This window comes from Diachasma alloeum, unplaced genomic scaffold, assembly GCF_001412515.2.
Source record: "Diachasma alloeum isolate Michigan unplaced genomic scaffold, Dall2.0 Dall_scaffold_00206, whole genome shotgun sequence".
Lineage (NCBI taxonomy): Eukaryota > Metazoa > Arthropoda > Insecta > Hymenoptera > Braconidae > Diachasma > Diachasma alloeum.
The window spans coordinates 437892-457880 of record NW_021680371.1 but is presented as its reverse complement, the minus strand read 5'-3'; the positions used below and the strand labels follow the sequence as shown (position 1 = coordinate 457880).

General features: G+C 36.4%; 1 protein-coding gene across 2 annotated transcripts in view; it reads left to right on the top strand.

The window, feature by feature from the left end:
• Positions 1–2556: 2556 nt before the first annotated feature.
• Positions 2557–19989, top strand: part of LOC107036144 (tyrosine-protein kinase Src64B) — a 28513-nt gene continuing 11080 nt past the window's right edge. For both annotated transcript variants that reach the window (XM_015253890.1, XM_015253889.1), the window contains exons 1-2: positions 2557–2781; positions 19183–19474. In XM_015253890.1, coding sequence (XP_015109376.1) covers positions 19432–19474 — 43 coding nt within the window. In that variant the 5' untranslated portion in view covers positions 2557–2781; positions 19183–19431. The remainder of the gene's footprint in view (positions 2782–19182; positions 19475–19989) is intronic.

Sequence of the window (19989 nt, the reverse complement as noted above, 5' to 3'; positions counted from 1 at the left end):
CGCTCTCTCTCAACAAGAGACGTTTAAATTGACCGCGCTACCCCCACCATTGCTGCTCATTTCGGCTGCGTGCGCAGAAATTTCATTTTTCAGTACTTTTTGGCTATTATTAATAAACAATGCTCCTAGGCGACAATCTTTTTCACTCAAAAAATCATTGATCACATATTCTAAATGTGTCTAATGTTTCATGACTTTGGCTGCATTTTTTCCTTGGGTTTTGCAGTTTTTTTGGTGATTTCCATAAGATTACGGGTTAAATGAGCACTTTTTCAAAAAATCATAATAAATTAACCATGCTCCCCAGCAGTCTGAAACTTTGCACACGCCTTTTCCATCATTTAAAGAATACGTAAAAAAAAAATTAAAAAATGGCTGCTTTTTTCCAACCCTCCCAGCTCGTCCGATTATCCTTAACGAGCCTTCCATATAATTCTGAATTCTATAGGGGAGAGTGGGGCAAAATGAAGAAGCCGAAAAATGACTATTTGCCGCAATTGAAGCAAATAAAATTTTTGAGCATTTTTTTGGCCATTTTTTGTTTATTAACTTTTTATATTATTGGGAGTACCGCTGAGAATAATAATTTTCTATTCGGTTATAAGAGGGAATGAGATCCATCGGAGAATATAGGGGTTTCGAATATCAGGGATTTTTTCGCACTGCATGTTCATTTCAACTGAATGAAAAATTCAGTAGCGAATTGGTCAAACGGTTTAAGCAAATTTTGGCTATCGGCCAGTTTTCAATGAATATCTCGAAATCTAAGGGAGATAGCAAAATTTTTCTCATAACTTTTTCAGTAGCACTTAATTCGCTCTGCAAAAAAGGTTTTTATGAAAATTTCGCTTTCCCTTCAATCTCCCTTAAATTCGGAAATATTTCTGGATAACTCAACTAAAGACTAAATTGACTTAAGGATGGATTATTACACAAAATTTTCGCCAAAATTCAGGTTTTTTTAATTTTTCTGGCAAACTGTTGATCGGATTGACGTGAAAAAATATACCGTTTTTGCGTTTTATCATTACTTAATGACTCACGAAATTTCATAATCGTGCAATCATTTTCCTGCGTTTTTTCTAAAACTTTTCCGAAATTCACAAAACTTTGGAAAAAATACAGGAAAATGATTGCACTACCATGAAACTTCGTGAGTCAGTCCATAATGATAAAACGCAAGAACGGTATATTATTTCGCGTCAATCTGATCAATAATTTGCCAGAAAAATGAAAAAAACGTGAATTTTGGCCGAAAGGGTGTAGTACATCCTTAACCCGTTTGCCCACTTCGCTACTGAATTATAATTCTCATCAGTACTCCCAATAATAAAAGAAGTTAATAAACAAAAGTTAATTTAAAAACATAGTTGATAAAAAAAATTTTGCTTCAATTGCGTCAATCGTTTTTCGACTGTTTCATTTTGCCCCATTTCCCCAATATTTTTTCTCCCTTCTTCGGCTACTTTAGAAAACAAAAAACATAAGAGAAAAAAATTTATCTCATAACTTTTCCCGGATTCATCCGATCTGAAAACCAAAAATTGGCACGTAGAGGAGGTTGGAGTAAAATGGACACTTTTGACTTTTTAAAAAATATTATTAGTGACGGGTTGAAATGTTAATGAAATTTAATGTTTTTTTTTTCAATACAAAGAACAATTCTTTCCCTTTGTGATGAGCCTAAACTGAGCTCTATTGATACATTTGTTTCTGAGTTATGAAAATTTTTTAAAAAGTCTAAAGTGTCCATATTACCCTACCCTCTCCTACTACATTTTGGCGAGAGGAGAGGGCTCAATAATTTTCCAAAAATTGAATATCGAGTATTGAATTAGAAAATGAGATAAATAAAATAATAAATAAATAATAATAGAATTAAACAAGCAGGCGACCGACCCTATTCGACAGAAGACTTGTGACACCACACTGTTATGTCAAAAGTCTTCATTTTTCTGCTACCAATTACATTGGTTATAAGCTTCCGAAGGGAAGAAGTGCATCGTCTATTTTTTATTTTTATTATTTNTTAATTAATTTTATTTTATTTTATTTATTAATTTATTTTTAGGGTTGATTGCCCGCTGGCCTGGCGCAGTGGGTAAGGTTGTTGCCTCACATGCGCAAGGTCTAAGATCTAGCCATTTTAAAGCCTTGATCGTCATCGCAATATACTCAACCGAGTCGAAGAGACGTAAAATAACAATAAAAAAGGCAAATTTAGGGTTGAAATGAAATTCTAATTCACTGGCGTTCTCCGTGTGGCTGCGCATACCGTCCAAGTGGGGGGTTAAAGTCCCTGGGCACGGCGTCTAGTAATGCCTAGTGGGCGTTAAGAGTGCGACTGACCGCGGGAGGGGGGGGAGAGCACGAGAAGGGAGGTTGTAGGCCTCAGTAGGTATAGTACAGCGCCGGCTGCGCAGGAACATCGCTGGAACAGCCTTAGCTTGCGCTGCATCTGTGTTCATCATTAAAAGCTGTCATTATTCTTTCCTTCTTTCTAATACGGATACATGCAGTGCCTCAGTGTCAGTGGAAAATACGTGTGATTGTATGCACGCTGTGTATAACTCCCAGCAACTGACAGTTGGCCCATCGGCTCACGGTGCATCAAACCGAAAGTGTATCTACATTCAGCCAGTCCACTGTATGTATTCAGTGCATACTGATTCATATTCGGAGTGATTGTTTGGATACAGTGCGTGATTCCTTCTAGTCCATTCAGCCACTGATATTTGCGGATTATAAACGGAGTACACTTAAAATGAACATACGAGAGAGGTAATTTTTTTTACATTATTTCATTGACAGGGATTTGCAGGGATTCGCTCATGAATGTCCAATTGTGCATTTAAAGTACCTGTACTAGGCCAGAAAGTCCAAAAACAATGTCGTGGTAAAATGGAGGTCCATTTGTCCCATACACCATTATTGGCTTCAGCCATCACAAACTTCTGTAATGTATTAGTCACTCGAATCGAAAAACGATATACTTAGCACTGCATTTCCGGTGATGCGTCGATTTACGTGTATTTCGATTGTAAAGTGGAAGGACGGATTTTTTAATCAAATCATGAACAATAAACAGTACTCTCCCTTTCATTTCTTGGGCCTCACATGTTTTTATGTGATTTGGTGGAAGAATTTGTTATCCGAGGCACATCGGCACTTCCGGGTGTGTTTACATTGTTGTTATAGATAAAGATATTCAAAACACGTTTTTTGAAACAGAAAAGGTTCAACTATTCGCCACGGTGGATATTTAAAAAAATATTTTCTATTTTTCAGTTGAAGAAATTCAGTAGCGAAGTGGTAAAACGAAGTGGTACAAGTCGATTTCGACTGTTGACCAGTTTTCAGTGAATATCTCGGAATCTAAGGGGGATAGCAAAATTTTTGGTAAAACCTTTTTTGTAGAGTCGATTGAGTGCTGCAACAAATGTGATTACAAAAATTTCGCTATCTCCCTCAGATTCGGAAATATTCCTCAAAAACAACTGAATTATTGAATTTTTATCGTTCCAATCCACCCCCTCGATTTTGCTGATGTCTGTTAGATATCTGTTTACTGCTGTTTATTAATGAACATTCATTCCTATTCATATAATTTGAGGCGATATTCGAAACAATCTCGAAACGAACATTTCGCTGCTCATTTATTCTTTCATTATGACGAAATGTAGAAAAAGTCAAACAATGAAAAAAATTATATGAAACATGAAAGAAATATTTTTATTGAATGCAGGCGCATGAATGCAAACATGTGTGTTTCATGAACAGAGGCTTATGGTTATGGTAGAAGTGTATTAACTAGAGAGCTACTCTGAGATATGCCGGAGGTACCGTTTCTCCACCATTCAATCAAGGTAACTCCTTCCTATGTACGCCTATGGCTGTATTCGAACAAACGATAGGAAAGAGGAAACTTGTGCGCACATATTACATACGGATACAGTGGCAAGTCGTCGCTACCAAGTATTTAGTTGCTAGTCGATCGGTGGCCAGTTCACGCAGTAATGGCACCACGATCGCTAGGTTTCCTTGGATGAGTAAGACGAGGATAACATCCATTCAGGCATCTTCGTTTAATACATTTGATAGGGGGAACCTTTTCGCTTTGCCCGAGCGACCTAATTGGTGGAGTAAAATTCGATGAGACATTTGCATTTTTGTTTCTGATTTTTTTAATGTATTCTATCAAAATGTGAGGATAGAAATTGAATTGATGGGTATTCTTCCATTATTTGAAAAAATATATCAATTTTAAAACATTCCGGAGACATTGAAAAATCGAAATTTTAATTTTCTTGCTGATCAGGTATCTCTGTATTTTTTCACTTTCTTCCATTGAAATTAGATCATAGAAAGGGAACATATTGATATTTTTTCGGCATCTAAAAAAAATGAAGGAGGTAGAATGAAAAATGAAAAAGATGGAAATAGTTATATGAAAAATGTAGTACATAAAGAAATTTTTGAACAGTGATGTAATTGTGAAAAATATATAGATCATCATCCCAAAAAAAGTATCAATACTCTCCTTATTATTTAATATAAATATCTCTTCATTTGAAAATGAGAAAAACTGTTCCCAAAATTTGCATACTACAATGGGATTAGAATCCAATAAATTTAATTTAATCTAACCGCAAAGAAAAATAGGAAAAAACAATAAAATAAATTAATATAATATAATCTAGCGACGGCCGCGAAGCACCCGTTCGCTAGTTTGGAAAAATACTAATTTTAGTCTATACGCAATACCCCCAGTGGACAATTGGACATGAAAGTGCGGCAAGATTTTATGATCAAAAGTTATATTTTCGGGGGTGAGGAATCCTAATTTTTCGGTGCTTTAGCGATTCCAGTGGGCAATAATTTATTATAAACAATTTTATCTCAATTTCTCACGAAAATTGGATTTTTCATGCACACGATGAGACATACCAAAAAATGTTTCAGATGAAAGTTGTTCGTCTTTCTCATACAAACAAAACGGTTTTTCATTTATCAAAATCGGCCCAGATATTCGCCCGCTATCCGCTAATTAGTGCGCGTTCTTAGTGAACAAATTATTTTTCACGAAAACTATAAGTGATACAGGACCAACTTTCGGACGAAAGTTGTTCGTCTTCATCATACAAACAAAACGGTTTTTGATTTATTGAAATTGGCCCAAGTGGTTCGCCCGCTATCCGCTAATTAGTGCGCGTAATTAATGAACAAATGATTTCTTATGAAAACTGATTAAAGTTCAACATCATTGACATTGAATGTATGCGGTCCATTGAAACTGTTGAGCTACTTTAGAGTTCCGTCAGAAATATTCATTGTTTCCAAGGGAACTGTAAAGAGCGCAGAATACTACCCCCTCAGACGAGAAAATTACAAATCATGAGCCAGGCCAAACGTGTCGACCTTTGATATTCCAAGAGTGGACCAAGCCGCTCGAATTATAAACCCTTGAGCAAAATTTGGCGCGACTGAAGGGATGCGAAATAACGTCACGTTTCAAAATCGGTCAGGTCAGAAAAATATTTTGATCATCTGATAGTCATGTGGCGTCATTTTTTTTCGTGTCATAATTTATCGGCTGACATATGACAATCAGAGAATGACAGAAAAATATTTTCCATTATTAATATTTCATTATAATATCAATGGTCAATGAAAAAGTTGCATTATAATTCATTTCGTAATGGATAATAATACCAAATTTATTTTTCATTGCGATATTAATGTGAAATGAAACTAAAAAATGAAGCAATTAATTTTTCAACCAATAAGGGTACAAAATTGTAAATCAGAAATGTAAAACAGAAAATACCGATTTCTGGAAATTTGGAAAATTAAAACTATTATTATGACTTTCATCACAAATAACGGAAATATTTCAATGTTCATTATTGATTGAACGATTACTCTAAAATATTCAAGTGTAATTCCTGATTGGATAAATAATAATTTTTATTTTTAATTATTACTCATTGCGATACGATACGGTATTTCAAAAAAATGAGATTTTTTCAATATTCATTCATAATATAATGAAAAATATTTAAACATTGATAGTGATTAAGCAAAAAATTCGTGTTTACAGTGCAAATATTGGTGAAAATAATATTTGTGCCGATCTCTGATTACAATAAACTATTTAGATGTAATTTGACTGTCATATATTTTTCTGTCACAAATTTTTCAAATTCACCGGATTTTCTTTGCAAATGTTAATTTACCAACGCGGCCATCGCCCGGGGACCTTTATCCAGGGAATGTTGAATGTGGAGTGGATTTTTCAGTTGTAATTTTGTGATATATTCGCATTGGAAATTGTGTGCGATTTTCAGATGGATATGGTGTGGAAAAATGTGATGAAAAAATGGTGTAGAATCGCGAGCCTGCCGGGGCTCGAACCAGTTAATCGAAAATGAATGTTGTCTGAAATCAGATTTATTTATTGATCTCAACTGTTCGACCATTCACAGTGAGAGAAATGACCCTCAGTCAATACACGTACCGTTGATTTTTTCTTGATTAAGGGGAGACTACTATAAGTTTTCAAAGTCGTGGGTTATTGGAGTGAAACTTTTCATACGTTAAAGATCGATTATATAGATCTGAAAACGAATAATTAGTGCAAAAAAAATTTTTTTTATTGTTCGTTTGCCCGAAAACGCTTAAAATGCTAAAAACAGTCCAGGGCCTCCAATTTTTGAGCTACAAAAGATTTTTTTTTTATTTTCGAAAAAATGTGTGGAACAACAATTACGAGCCAGTTTTTTGGAATTCGACCCCTACACAGCTGATTTCGGTTTTTCTCATATAAAAAAATTCACTATTTGTGTAAAAAAATACAAAAAAAGGAAATTTAGCCATGTAAGATGCGAATTAAAAGAAAACTAGCTCGTAATTGTTATTCCACATATTTTTCTGAAAATTTTGAAAAAAAATCCTTCGTAGCTCAAAAATTGGAGGCCCTGGACTGTTTTTGGCATTTTAAGCGTTTTCGGGCAAAGGAACATTAAAAAAAAATTTTTTGTCCCAATTATTCGTTTTCAGATCTATATAATCGATCTTCAACGTATGAAGTCTCACTCCAATAACCCACGACTTTTAAAACGTATAGTAATCTCCTCTTAAATCGAAATACGACTAACACTCATATTGTTACTTTTTGATTATGGAACGATGGTGATCATCACGCGAAAATTTCCGAATTTCGAACTAGCATCTCCTGGGATGCCACTAATTAGATGGAATGTGACGGTCACATGTAAAACCGTCACATTTTTGTGACGTGACGACAGATTGTCATGGTTGTCCTCACATGATCATCACTGATGTGTCATATCATTGTTTCGCTTCCCTGTTCCCGTGCTTTTGAGCAAGATCCGCAGTAGAATTTTTGTGTAATACTTGATAACTAATGTGGTTAGCCCGATGATTTCACGAGTGGGGCTACTAGTCATATAAGCAAGCGTCAAAATTTAACTGTTACTCATCAAATTCTACTGTCCTACTTGGGCCATAATCCCAGTTTATCGTACCAGCACCTAACAATGTTTAAAAGTTTTTCTACAAATGTTTCGCTACCCAACAATGGACGAAGCATCAGACTTTTCTTGACTTGGTTTGGATGTCTTTGGCACCATGTCGACACAGAATCGACTGCCTTAAAATCGGGTTCTAGGGTCTCGGACCAGTTTATGTAAACAAGTTCCATCTAATGTTGGAACATAAATGTCGAGTATGCTCAAAAATATTCCACTGTAAGCTTCGTTTCTATCGGGAAAGAAGCAGTACACGGAGAGAAAAGTTGGAGAAAATTACCTAGAAAAGCTCGGTCCATTTCACTATATACGAACGGTAATCGTAGAGCGAAATGTTTTCCAATAGAAAATACTTTTGTAGAGGATATCTTACGATTTGTTCAGTGATGAAATAACATCTATGGATGTCAAAATTACGGTTCCTTGTGTAGTAAGATTTCCCTCACCTAAACAGTATTTTTGTAACAATTGCCTGAAAACTTCATTTTGTCGCACGCCTGCTTGTTAACTGGTCCTTTACACGCGCTCGGCGCGTGTAAATTGCCGGTTTACCGGTAGGCGTGCTAATAGTGGATTTCGACATAAGGTCTAATAGTATATTTCGTTACGAGTGCGGAAAAGAGTTTTTTGGGCTCGTAGGAGGTTTTCAGCACGAGCCGAAGGCGAGTGATATTTATAATTCCACGAGCCAAGAAACACTTTTCCCACGAGTATCGAACGATATTTTTCATCACAATGTGTAGAAAAGAGATGATTTTCATCACGCTGTGCGAAAAAGTAACTTTTTAGGCAGGCTTCGCGTGAATAAACTTGATTTGTTTGGTAAACTTGATTTGTTTGGTAATTCTTTCCTAATTTTTTTTTGTGGAGTTTGCCATTTATATGCTCTCATGGAGAGCTCTTTCCTTGAAATAAGAGTTTCACATTGACAGATTCCTCGGGCACTGCCCTGATGGCTGTTTGGAGTGGGATTGAGGGTATCCCGATCTGATAGTAACTATAATAAATTCTAAGGTAATTCTCAACCGGTCGCACACCTATCCCTGATAGGCCTCTTCCTCTTTTGGTTCCTCGTCCCATTTCTGTGGTTTCTTGTTACCGTGATTTATCTCATCCAATGGCATTGGAGTAGGAGTCTTCATTCGTAGTTTTCATTTTGATTTAATTCGTTTATTCATTTATTATTATTATCTTTTCAATTAATAATGAATACTTCCATGTATCCAAGAGTAGAATTTCGGACTCAGTGAGCTCTGATGAACGTGGGAGGCCACAAGCTACCATACGTAGTGTGTATAATGGATTCAGTGGCTCGGTTAAGGATATCCAAGTATTTCGTTCAAGTTGGCAATTTTTTTTCACCCAAGATGTCGGTTTAGTCCAAAATCTTGCCAATCCCATCCTTTTTCGGATTTTTCATTGTTGAATACATTTTTTCTGGAATTTCTTCAATGAATATTGTGAACAATATTTTATTCAATATTACATTTGACTCTCGTGGGTCTAACCTCTAATGATCATATGGCAACACTGCATATGTATTCCATATAACTTGAGCGGACCGAAGAATCAAGAAGCTTTTAATTTGATTGTTTGCAGTTATCTGGCCGGAAACTTATGTTCTTTAATGATACAAAAAAAACTAGAGAGTAGAACGAATAAAGTCATACACGGTTATGTGTACGAGAATAGTATATTTCGTCATTAGGCCGAAATAGTATTTTTCCGCCTACGGCTCGGAGGCCAACGCAACACGAATAAAAAACCCCATCGCAACAGCCCAGGAACAATATTTTTCTGTAGTGATTTTCAAGTTTACGAGTTTGGGAAGTATGTAATACCAATTCCCAGACGAGAAATCGTGAGAAACAGTACAGAAAAAAACTTTTCTGGCGAATATGAGGTTCAATCATATCCGTCAGAAAAGTTTTTTTGGCCATATGACGAACAATATTTTTTGTCATGACGGCCGTAAGCAGAGATTCACGGACGCGGAGTGAAGCGGAGCTTCAAAAAACGCTTTAAGGAATTTATGGCGTTGTCTCGAGAGAAAAAAAAAGTCAAGATATTGATAATTTTTTATAAATACGTTCTTTTATGTATTAAGAAATTACGTGCAATATCTCGGATAGCCTAGGGGAAGGACAACAACGGAAATAATTTCTGAAGTAGCTATTTATGCATGCAGTTGAATGGGGCATCGATAATTTCAGCAGTGTTCCCATGTCGCCGACAGGTCGATAATGTAGGGAAAACGCTGAAATTATCGATGCCCCATTTAACCTCATGCATAAATTGCAACTTTATAAATTATTTCCGTTGTCTTTCTCCTAGGCTATCTGAGACTTTGCACCTGATTTCTTAATCCATAAAAGAACGTATTTACAAAAAATTATCAATATCGTGTCTTTTTTTTCTCTCAAGACAACGCCATAAATTCCTTAAGAATAATCGGGCAAGGGGAAGGATATTTAAAAATTTTATTCAAAAATTTATGAAGATTGTTTCACACATTATTGAATCTATTCAGACACCGTTTGCAAAATTTGAGAAACCACAGAAGCAGGAGAAACAACAAAAATAATTTTTAAAGTTGCTGCTTATACATGAGGTTAAAGGAAGCATCGATAACTCGTGCATTTCCCCTATATTATCGACCAGTTGGCAGTGCGGAAAAAATACTGAAATTGTCGATGGCCATTTAACCTCATGTATAAGCAGCAATTTTCAAAATCATTTTTGTTGTTGCCCTGCTTCTGGGGTTTCTTAAATTTTGCGAACGGTGTCTGAAAGGATTCACTAATGTGTGAAAAAATCTTCATAAAATTGGCTGCATGTTTTGAATATCCTACTCCTCCCCCGATTATCCTTAAGGGGAAACCGAACCCCTATGTCTATACAAATTTTTAGAATTGTGTTTTCTCCAACAATTATTACTTTACGGTATCACCCGTACTTATCACGGAACAAATGATCACAAATTTGGTCACATGGACAAGTCATCACAAATCCTTCTATCACCCGCTGTTTTGATCAGCTGTTTTGAACACTGTTTTGATCACTATGAAGTCGTCAATGGTGAGCCCAGGACCAATAATATGATGGAAGGTTGGCATAATGCTTTTCATCGACGTGTTGGCAGAAATCATGAGCAGTTGGACAGATTTATCAATGCTTTGAAAGTCGAGCAAGCGTCGACTACCACCGCATAGAGATGAGCATCGTAATCACAGTATTTCTTCCGCTTCCTTGATGAAATGAGACGGCCAGTATTAAATTGCTCCCAAATCACCTCAGACGACGCTTGCTCGACTTTCAAAGCATTGATAAATCTGCCCAACTGCTCATGATTTCTACCAACACATTGATGAAAAGCATTATGCCAACCTTCCATCATATTTTGGGTCCTAGGCTCATCATTAACGACTGCATAGTGATCAAAACAGTGTTCAAAACAGCTAATCAAAACAGCCGTGATCAAAACAGCTTGTGATAGAAGGATTTGTGGTGCCTTGCAATCTTACTTTATATCTATGAAAGTACTTTATCGACTCGATTATTGCATTGTTGATTCAATGAAGTAGTTTTATGAATAAAAAATAATAATTGCAGGAGAAAACACAATTCTAGAAGTTTACATACACACAGGGATTCCGTTTCACCTTAAGACTATGAACTATTGGATTGAAGGTGGGAGTAAGAATGTCCGGAAACTAAGGTTGATATTGCGCCTAAAAAATACTCTTGATCTGTTCTATAAGATCTAAAAAGGATTTCCTGCAGAAAAAATTGCCCGAACTCCTTGTATGTCCTTACGGGGTAACAGAATGTCACTAATTTTTCAATTTTTTTAAACAAATTTCATCTTGAAAGTTATCGATATTTTTAAAATTGAATATCTTTAGGAAGCGATTATGAAAATCAATGTGCTTTGACTTCAAAAAATATTGATAACTTTGAGCAGGAAATTTATTTGGAAAATTCAAGGAAACGGTAGCGCCTTCTGTTACCCTTTAAGGGGTAACGGAACCGACCACAAAAAGACGTTTACCAAAAACAAGTTTTCTTGGATTCTATGCAATGAGAATCAATGAAACTTTTTCCCCGTATTGAGAGTAGCGGAACGCATCGCTCTCTTCTCATGCTTTTCTGATTTATGCAAAAAAAAAATTGCAAATTATTTAACGGCAAGGACCAGGGCAAGGCCAACGCTATTTTATTTGTAGGAATCTGCCAAGTCGTGGTAGAAAAACCGATTTTTTGTAGATTTTTCTTAGCCGATGGCTATTTTCATGAGAAGAGAGCGATCGAGTGAGGTCCAAGACAAAGATTTTGAGTACAAAAACGTACTTTTGTTGTGTAATTTTCGTAAAAACTTGTTTATGATGATTGGGTGGTATCCAGGAGGTAACATGTCCTTTACAGGGCACCAATTGTAAGAGGGAAGTACTTTTACGAGTCAAAAGATGATGTAGAATGTTTCCATACCATTATTATTTATTTATATCCATTTATTTATATTTTATGGGATTTTGTACTTTTCACGTAGAAAATCCAAAAAGCCACGGGAACCTGCAATACCGATAGAGGGGACCCCTAACCTCTGTGTGCGACGGGTTCCGATACCCCTTAAGGGGAAACGGAATCCCTGCGTTTATATGACTCTTTAGAATTGTGTTTTCTCCTGCAATTATTATTTTTTATTCATTAAACTACTTCATTGACTCAACAATGCGATAATCGAGTCGATAAAGTAATTTCATAGACAGAAATTAATAATTGTAGGAGAAAACACAATTCTAAGATTTGATGTAGACAAAGGGGTTCCGTCTCCCCTTAACCGATTGAATGATCTCTACAAAATCCACGCTTTCCTGCAGGATTCCTGCTAGCATAACCCCCCTTCCGGTTTTCAGGCAATATTTTCTCTTCAAGGGCAGTTCGACTTATATGGAACGTATCGAATGGTGGGCAAACGAAGAACACATGTTTTGCGTCTTCCTTAGTTCCTTTACGCGTCGGCCACTCTGGGGAATCCTCATTTCTAAATTTGTGAAGATATCCCCGGAAACTCACTACACTCCGTTGCTCGCTCCGGGCGGCGGGGTGCCGCTCTTTCCTATGGTTGTCACTGAATAATTATTCTCCATGGTATTTTTGGATTTTTAGGGGATGAAGCTACGAGTTCATGCTGCCGGGGATATGTAAAAGGAACTAACATTTTTTTCAATGCTCAACTTTGCATGAGACGTGGTGATTTATTCATTTATTTAAAATCGATCTCGATGTTGATTCACACGCAAGAAAAACATCAACGTAAATTACGTTGAATTCGTCGTCTTTTATAGGTTTTGAAGCGTATTTTACGCATAAAATTGCAGCATAAATTACGCACAAAATAGCCGTAAATTATGATTACATAAACGTAATTTAGGATTTCGTATTTACAAATTACGGTTGCATAAACGTTATTTACGGTTTCGTATTCGTAATTAAAAAAAAAGTTATTTCAAGGGTGAAATACGATTTTTTTCGTAAATTACGCATAAGTCAGTCGTAAAATACGTCTCTAATAAGATCGCAATTCAGGATTTATTAAGCGTGAAATACCCTTAGTGAAACGTAAAAGACACTGCGTTTGGGCGTAATTTACGTTTTTATTTTGACCGTCTTTTTTCCGATTTTCATGACGGGAAAAAATCCACCACACATCATATTGGTATTAAGCGTAAATTACTTTTAGCAAAACGTAATTTACGTTTAGATTTTTTGTGTGAAGCCTCCCCCCAGGTACCGAATTATTGATTAGGATGTATCGAGGGCGTACCACCCACTCCAGAATGCATGAGGTGTTACACGTCGAATCGTTCAACTCTCTCGAAAGTGAGCAGGGATTTTTTGCAGTGTTAAGGGAGTTAAAAAAACGAATCTCCTGATTTTTTAAAGGATTTGTCTATAAACCGAATGGAAGATATAATTTTGTTCGTGTCTTTACCTTTTTAAAAAATAATTTGCGTTTTAATCAATCGATTTTAATTTTTTCTATCCTTTGATACCTGCAATAATGAATTGAACTTATTGGACAGAAGACATTTGACCGTTGCTTTTTCTTTTTTCTACGTCTACTAATTTTATTTTTAAAATGAAAAATGACAATTTCAAAACAAAATATGTTAGTAATCCATCAAAGATTTGCACTTCTTAAAATAGGTACCCCCCATCTATGTCACAGCTATGAGATATTTTATGAAATACTAAGGGGCTACGTCCCCTGCTTGCTCCGGTCGCCAACCCCCTATGACGCCCATGATCCTTATTCTGACCCTTGTAACCCTCGTGACCCTTGTGACACTTAATTTCGGAGTCTTAATTTCGAGCACCAAGTTTTTATCACCAAAAGTTGATTTGAATGTTTATAGATAGATAGATATTTATTCATTGATGCTACTTTTACACTTTTACATGTATTTGGATGTTGATAATATAGAGAAATTTCAATATTATAAAATACCATACGCGACCCTGCGATTTCGTCATCTCCGCGGGGAATCGTCGCCGTGTTATTTTGGTTCCAGGGTTGCCGAATTCACTCTACACTGCACGGGAACGTATAGCGAGTTTTCGGCAACGTCACGTAGTGATCAATTTCTGTTGGGAATAATCTGTTTTCTTCTTGAATTTCGGAAATTGGATTGTTCTAAGTGCTACTATAATTTTTTACATCAATTGAATAATTCAATTTTTTTAATTTTTCTGGTTAGTCCGTCAATGGCAATCAACGAAAAACGATGCGCTGCCGGGTTTCCCTCATATAGTGACCAATGTAGGATTAAATGAATGGTTCTATACGAGCGTGTACTGAATCGCTCAACACAAAATTTTACACACAAGTGTGACAATACTGCCAACTTGTAGCCAAAATTTCAGATACTTATTCCAACTTTTATGCGTGTTATGAAACGCGAAATTAACTCTCTGAGGGAAAAATTGAAAAAAACCAACTATCACGAAATCTTTGTATGAATGATGTAGCGAAGTGAAAAACTAGGATAAGTGCAAAGATGGAACTTTTTCAGGACCGTTAAAAAATTTGACCACGTTTGAGGGAACTTTCGATTCAAGCAATAGAAAAAAATTGCACTTATTCTAGTTTATCACTTCACTACAGGAGTATTCATATTTTGATTGATCTTGATGATAGGGCAGTAAGACGAGTATTTTGAAGAAAAAAAGCAACCGGACTAGTAGTTTGGGAGATATTGAGCAAAAACGTTTTTCACAAAATATTTAATATCTTCTAAACCACTTGTCCGATTTCGCCTACTCACAATCCCATCCTGTAACATCGTAAGAGCTACAATCTCACCAAATTTCAATATGCTATCTCCATTTTTTCGGGAGCTATCGTGCACAAAACAATTTTTTCATAAAAACGAAAATTGACGGTCACTACCCTATCCCTAGTTACATAGCAATAATGTGATTTGATTTGATAGATATTATCACAATGAATATTTTGACGTAAACAAAATTCAATTCAGTCATGTAGTTTTCGAGATATTGAGAAAAAAAGATTTTTGAGAAAGTGCTGTATCTCGGAAATTATTTGACTTATTGAGCTGAAATTGCGTTCGAAAGTGCTGCAAAGCAATGCCAATTATTTGACGAAATTTCAGATTTTTTAGCTTCCACTTTAATCCTTTTCCTGTGAAGATTAATAAAATTTTTTCGAAAAATTCGCACACATATCCGGACGTACATACACACATTTTCTAAAAACATTATGTCTTAACGTTTCATGACATTCTACATCATTTCTAGGCAAAATTGTAAGATCGTCAGAATCAACGATTAGAAAGCTTTGAGAAGCAAAACGATCAGAAAGCATTGAGAAGCAAAAAAGTGAAAAACTTGATATATCGAAACCGTTCGAACTCGCAACTCATATTTCTCATGCGAGCTATAGAACATTTTTTAATAAAATCAAGAGATCGTTTTTGAAGCCCCTCAACCCAGGGGGTGAGACTCAGGAGTCGATCGATTTGTGATGGTGTATCTCATATTATTCATCAACCAGATAAAATTCATATACCTGCGTACAGACTCCTGGACACGATACCTTCCAGATTTCGCTTATTTTATCAAGCATGCAGAGAGGACGAAGGTTTCTTCAACGTTTTAATCCCTTCTGCTTTCACTTGGCATGAATATCAGTTTCCTGAAGACACACATGGTGATTGTCTAGGAGTAATGCTGACAATGCGTTGATGGCTATTTTCAGGGCGACGTTGAGAATGCCATCCAGGCCAGGGGTATTGGTATTCTTCTCTCGCTCGCAGGTTTCCAGCGCTTATTTCCTCCCGTGTGTATGCGTGTGTGCGCAAATTTACACACATGCTATGCCAAAATGATATCTCGTATTCAATTTAAATTCGCTAACAAAGATTGCACATTTTCTAAACTATTTGTGATCTCTGTTTTGAGAAAATGGGCATTAGTTAAACATTTTTTTAACTAACAGTCCGTCCCCTATAACCCTAAATGGACGCCTAGCATTGCAATTATTCGCCCAATCGAGAAAAGGATAGAATTCATAGAGAATGAAACAATTTGAAAAGCGAAAAAATAACGTACGATAAAACCATTTGGAACTAGACTAACAAGAGATTCGATAGAAAGAACATATCAACGAATGCATTGACACAATGCTGTTGCTTCATTATGAAAGGGAAAACACTGGAGTGAAAGTTTTTTTCTGGAGCCACATACTTAAAACACGGTTGCAAATGAATCGGCAGGAAAATATCAATGTCTTTAATGTCAGTTCTTGTAACGGAGACGGGAAGTTTAGAAATGAAGAGTATTATATTCTCCCATTATTACTAACGAGTGAGCAAGACTGAATGAAATAAATTATTTCGACCGGTACATTCATTTTCTTCATTATTTCCTTCAATTTGTGCATTAATAGTGTTTATGTCATCAGGGGATAATAGTATATAGTGCACCAAGGACGGAAAGTCATGTTTTCCACGCCCGAGGTACACATGCTATTTTTCATCATATCTGCACGAAAAGTTCGATTTTCCTCCTTCGTTATTTCATTCCTCGGATTTCTATTATTTTGGACGATCCTTGGAATGACATAATCCACTTTCCTCCCTGCATTTACGAAGAAAATTGAACTATACCGTACAGCTATGGGGAAAAATATCGGGGGAAATCTGTGACAGGCGCAGTTTTATAAAAAACTCAGTATCTCGAGATCTATTGCAGATTAGTGAATGCCAATTGTACCAGCAATTCTTCGATACTCAGTCTATAACATATTTTTTTCGATTTTTTCGCGACCTGTCGGCATGATTTGTTGTTAACTTTTTAATTTGTTTATTGATTAATTCATAGTAAATTGCGTTTTCGGCCGAAGGCCCGGTAAACGGCGATTCTAACCTCGCTTCGCTCGGTTAGATCGCGGTTTACGGGCCTTCTGACGAAAAATTGCATTCATCACACGGTCTAAAAGTATTTTCTGACGAATGTGGCTTTGTAGGCCGAGGCGAAGGCGAGGCGAAGGCATGTGATGAAAATAACTATTTTTCGAGTCTTGGTTTTTTTCCTGAAACTTACACCTGTTTTGAATAAAAGTGTTTTCGTGAGAAGACCCGGTAAACCGCGATTCTAACCTCGTTTTGCTCGGTTTGATCGCAGTTTACGGGTCTTCTGACGAAAAATTGCATTCATCACACGGTCCAAAAGTATTTTCTGACGAATGTGGCTTTGTAGGCCGAGCCGAAGGCGAGTACTTTGTGGACCTTGTGATGAAAATAACTATCTTGCGCTTCTTTGATAAAATTCATATTTATCGAGTTATATATTTTTTTTAAATGACTCACCTGGCCCAACCCAAAATTTTAATTTCGCATAACTCGAAAAAAAATTTTTAATAACCCTCCAAGGCATGCATGGAATAAATCAAGACCATATTCAATTTATCTTGAAGTTTGAAAAAAAAAGTCTTTCGATTTGATTGAAGTAGTATGGAACGCCCCATGTGCACCTAATAAGGAAAACAGCACATCAAAACCCGTGTGTTTAGCGTGTGTTGGAATGTCCTATTTTTCTCCCTTGGTGCACAATCCACTATTTAACACGCCTACAAATGAAAGTGTATTTTGCTTTCTGATGAGCGGGAGAAAACAAAGTACGTTCCGCCCAAGGGCGGAAAGTTGCTCCCGAGGGAGGAAAGTACTGACTAGTACGAATTTTTCGTGCAGGTGTGTGAAGAATAGTATATTTCCCACCAAGGGAGGGAAAATAAAGGAGTCGTGCCCACGTGCAGAATTTTGGTAAGCACGTGGGTAGGGGTCCTTTATTTTACCGCCCGTGGTGAGAACGTTATTTATGTCATTAGGCCCGATAAACCGCGATTCTAACCTCGCTTTGCTCGGTTAGATCGCGGTTTTCGGGCCCAACGACATAAAATACAATATGTCATACGGCGCCTTCTACATACTCGCCTTCGGCTCGGATTATAAAGCCACATTCGCCAGATAATACTTTTATCGCCTAATGACATAATCTACTATTTTCCGTTTCGCGGGAGGAAAATCTGCCTTTCCGCCTACGCCGTGACGAAAAAGTATTATCTGACGAATGTGACTTTATAATCCGAGCCGAAGACGAGGTTTATAGTTACATGAGTCAGATAATACTATTATCGCCGTGTGACATACAATATTTTATGTCAGTGGGCCCGAACACCGCGAACAGGCCGAGCGAAGCGAGGAAAATTTGAACAGAAGTTCAAAATATATTTACTTTTTCCAATCAAATATGTAATAGAATCCGCGCAAAAACAAGTAGATTTTTTCAATAGAATTCCTGTAGAATTCCATTAGAATTAATTGTCTAGCGAATTCGCTAGGTTTTCTATTGAATTTTTTCATGCGTGTCAACGCACTCTTTGCATGTTTGACACAAAAAAAAATCTTTTTTTTAATATGTTTCAAAAACTGTTTTTTTTTTGCACAAACAAGACTTGTTTAAGAACCCTGTCGTTTTTTTCTCAGTGTATAGTGTGGTCTGTACCTCACTGCAAAAGATACTCGAATATCCTTAAAACATCTAAGGTTGACCGAGTAGTAGATAGCTCGGGGATAATACAGAAGACTGAATGAAGTTCCCTGAAATCTCATCACTTCCCTGCTTTAGTTCCGGCTCCTCCTTGTTGACTTGAAACTGTTGAGAGGCGGTGAATGTCATTTTTCATTGTTCAATTTTTAGTTTTCAGTTTTCAGTTTTTCTTAGTATACTATTTTTAATGGAAAGTTTTGTTCAACTGATATTATGAGTTTCTCCTCGAGTAAACTCCCATTGTTCGAACATGTCCAGTGATGGAACTAATTTACAACTTTGTTGTAAAACGAATGCTTAATGCTGTGTAATGAGACTTTTATTCTCTTTAAAACAGAAGGTAATGGGCACAAATTCACTGAGACCTTGTGCAATATTCCCATATTCCAGTTATTACTGAATCTTGTTCGTTCGATTACTGGTTATTGGCGACTCTTATTCGAGCGAACATTAGACAGATCATCCTATTTATATGCAATGGTTATTGTCCTGTTTTCAGCGCAGAGTAGCAAATTAGGAGGGTAGCGAGACTGACGATGAGAGCTGTGTCGAGATAAGTCATAGTTCGTCCTCAATGCGAAGGAGGAGATCAGCCGGGATGGGAGCTCCATATGGACATGATATTCAAGTGGGCAGATAAAACAAAATTGGGTGAAATCATCCCGACTTCGAGTAGATAAGCGAACGAGTACTGCAACGAGGAAGAATCTTTCTGACTATTGAAAAGTGATATAAATAATTCGCAAAAATGGGGAAGTGTTGCAGTAAGAGACAGGATCCTCAACCCCTAGGTAAGGACTAAGATTCATCTGAATATTTTCTAGAACAAAGATGTCACATGTCAGTGTATTATTATAGAATAATTTTTTTATATGCACTGAGAAAAACCAAGTTTTTTGAGAAGTACGTTTTTACTTATATCAAGAAACTTGTGGCTTGAAAATTTTCAAGAGCAAAATATCTTGCGCTAAGAAACAAAAACTTTCGTCAAGACATGTTGTACTTGTCCTAAAGACGAGAACAATTTCTTGATGACAAGAAAGCGATTTTTCAAACCAAGTAAAATTGAATGAATTCATTTAATAATTTAATCAGCTTCCGTTCTAAAATATTTTAATGCAAAAACTACTTGAATTGATTTGAGCACTCGTTTTATTGATATGAACCAATTGCCCCCATCTTTCGGATAAGTATAAAATTTCTTGGCGTAAGATTTTTTTTTCTTAGTGTGAGATATTGTGTGCTTGGTAATTTTCAAGCCATGAATTTCTTGATACAAGTAAAGACGTACTTCTCCAAAAAACTC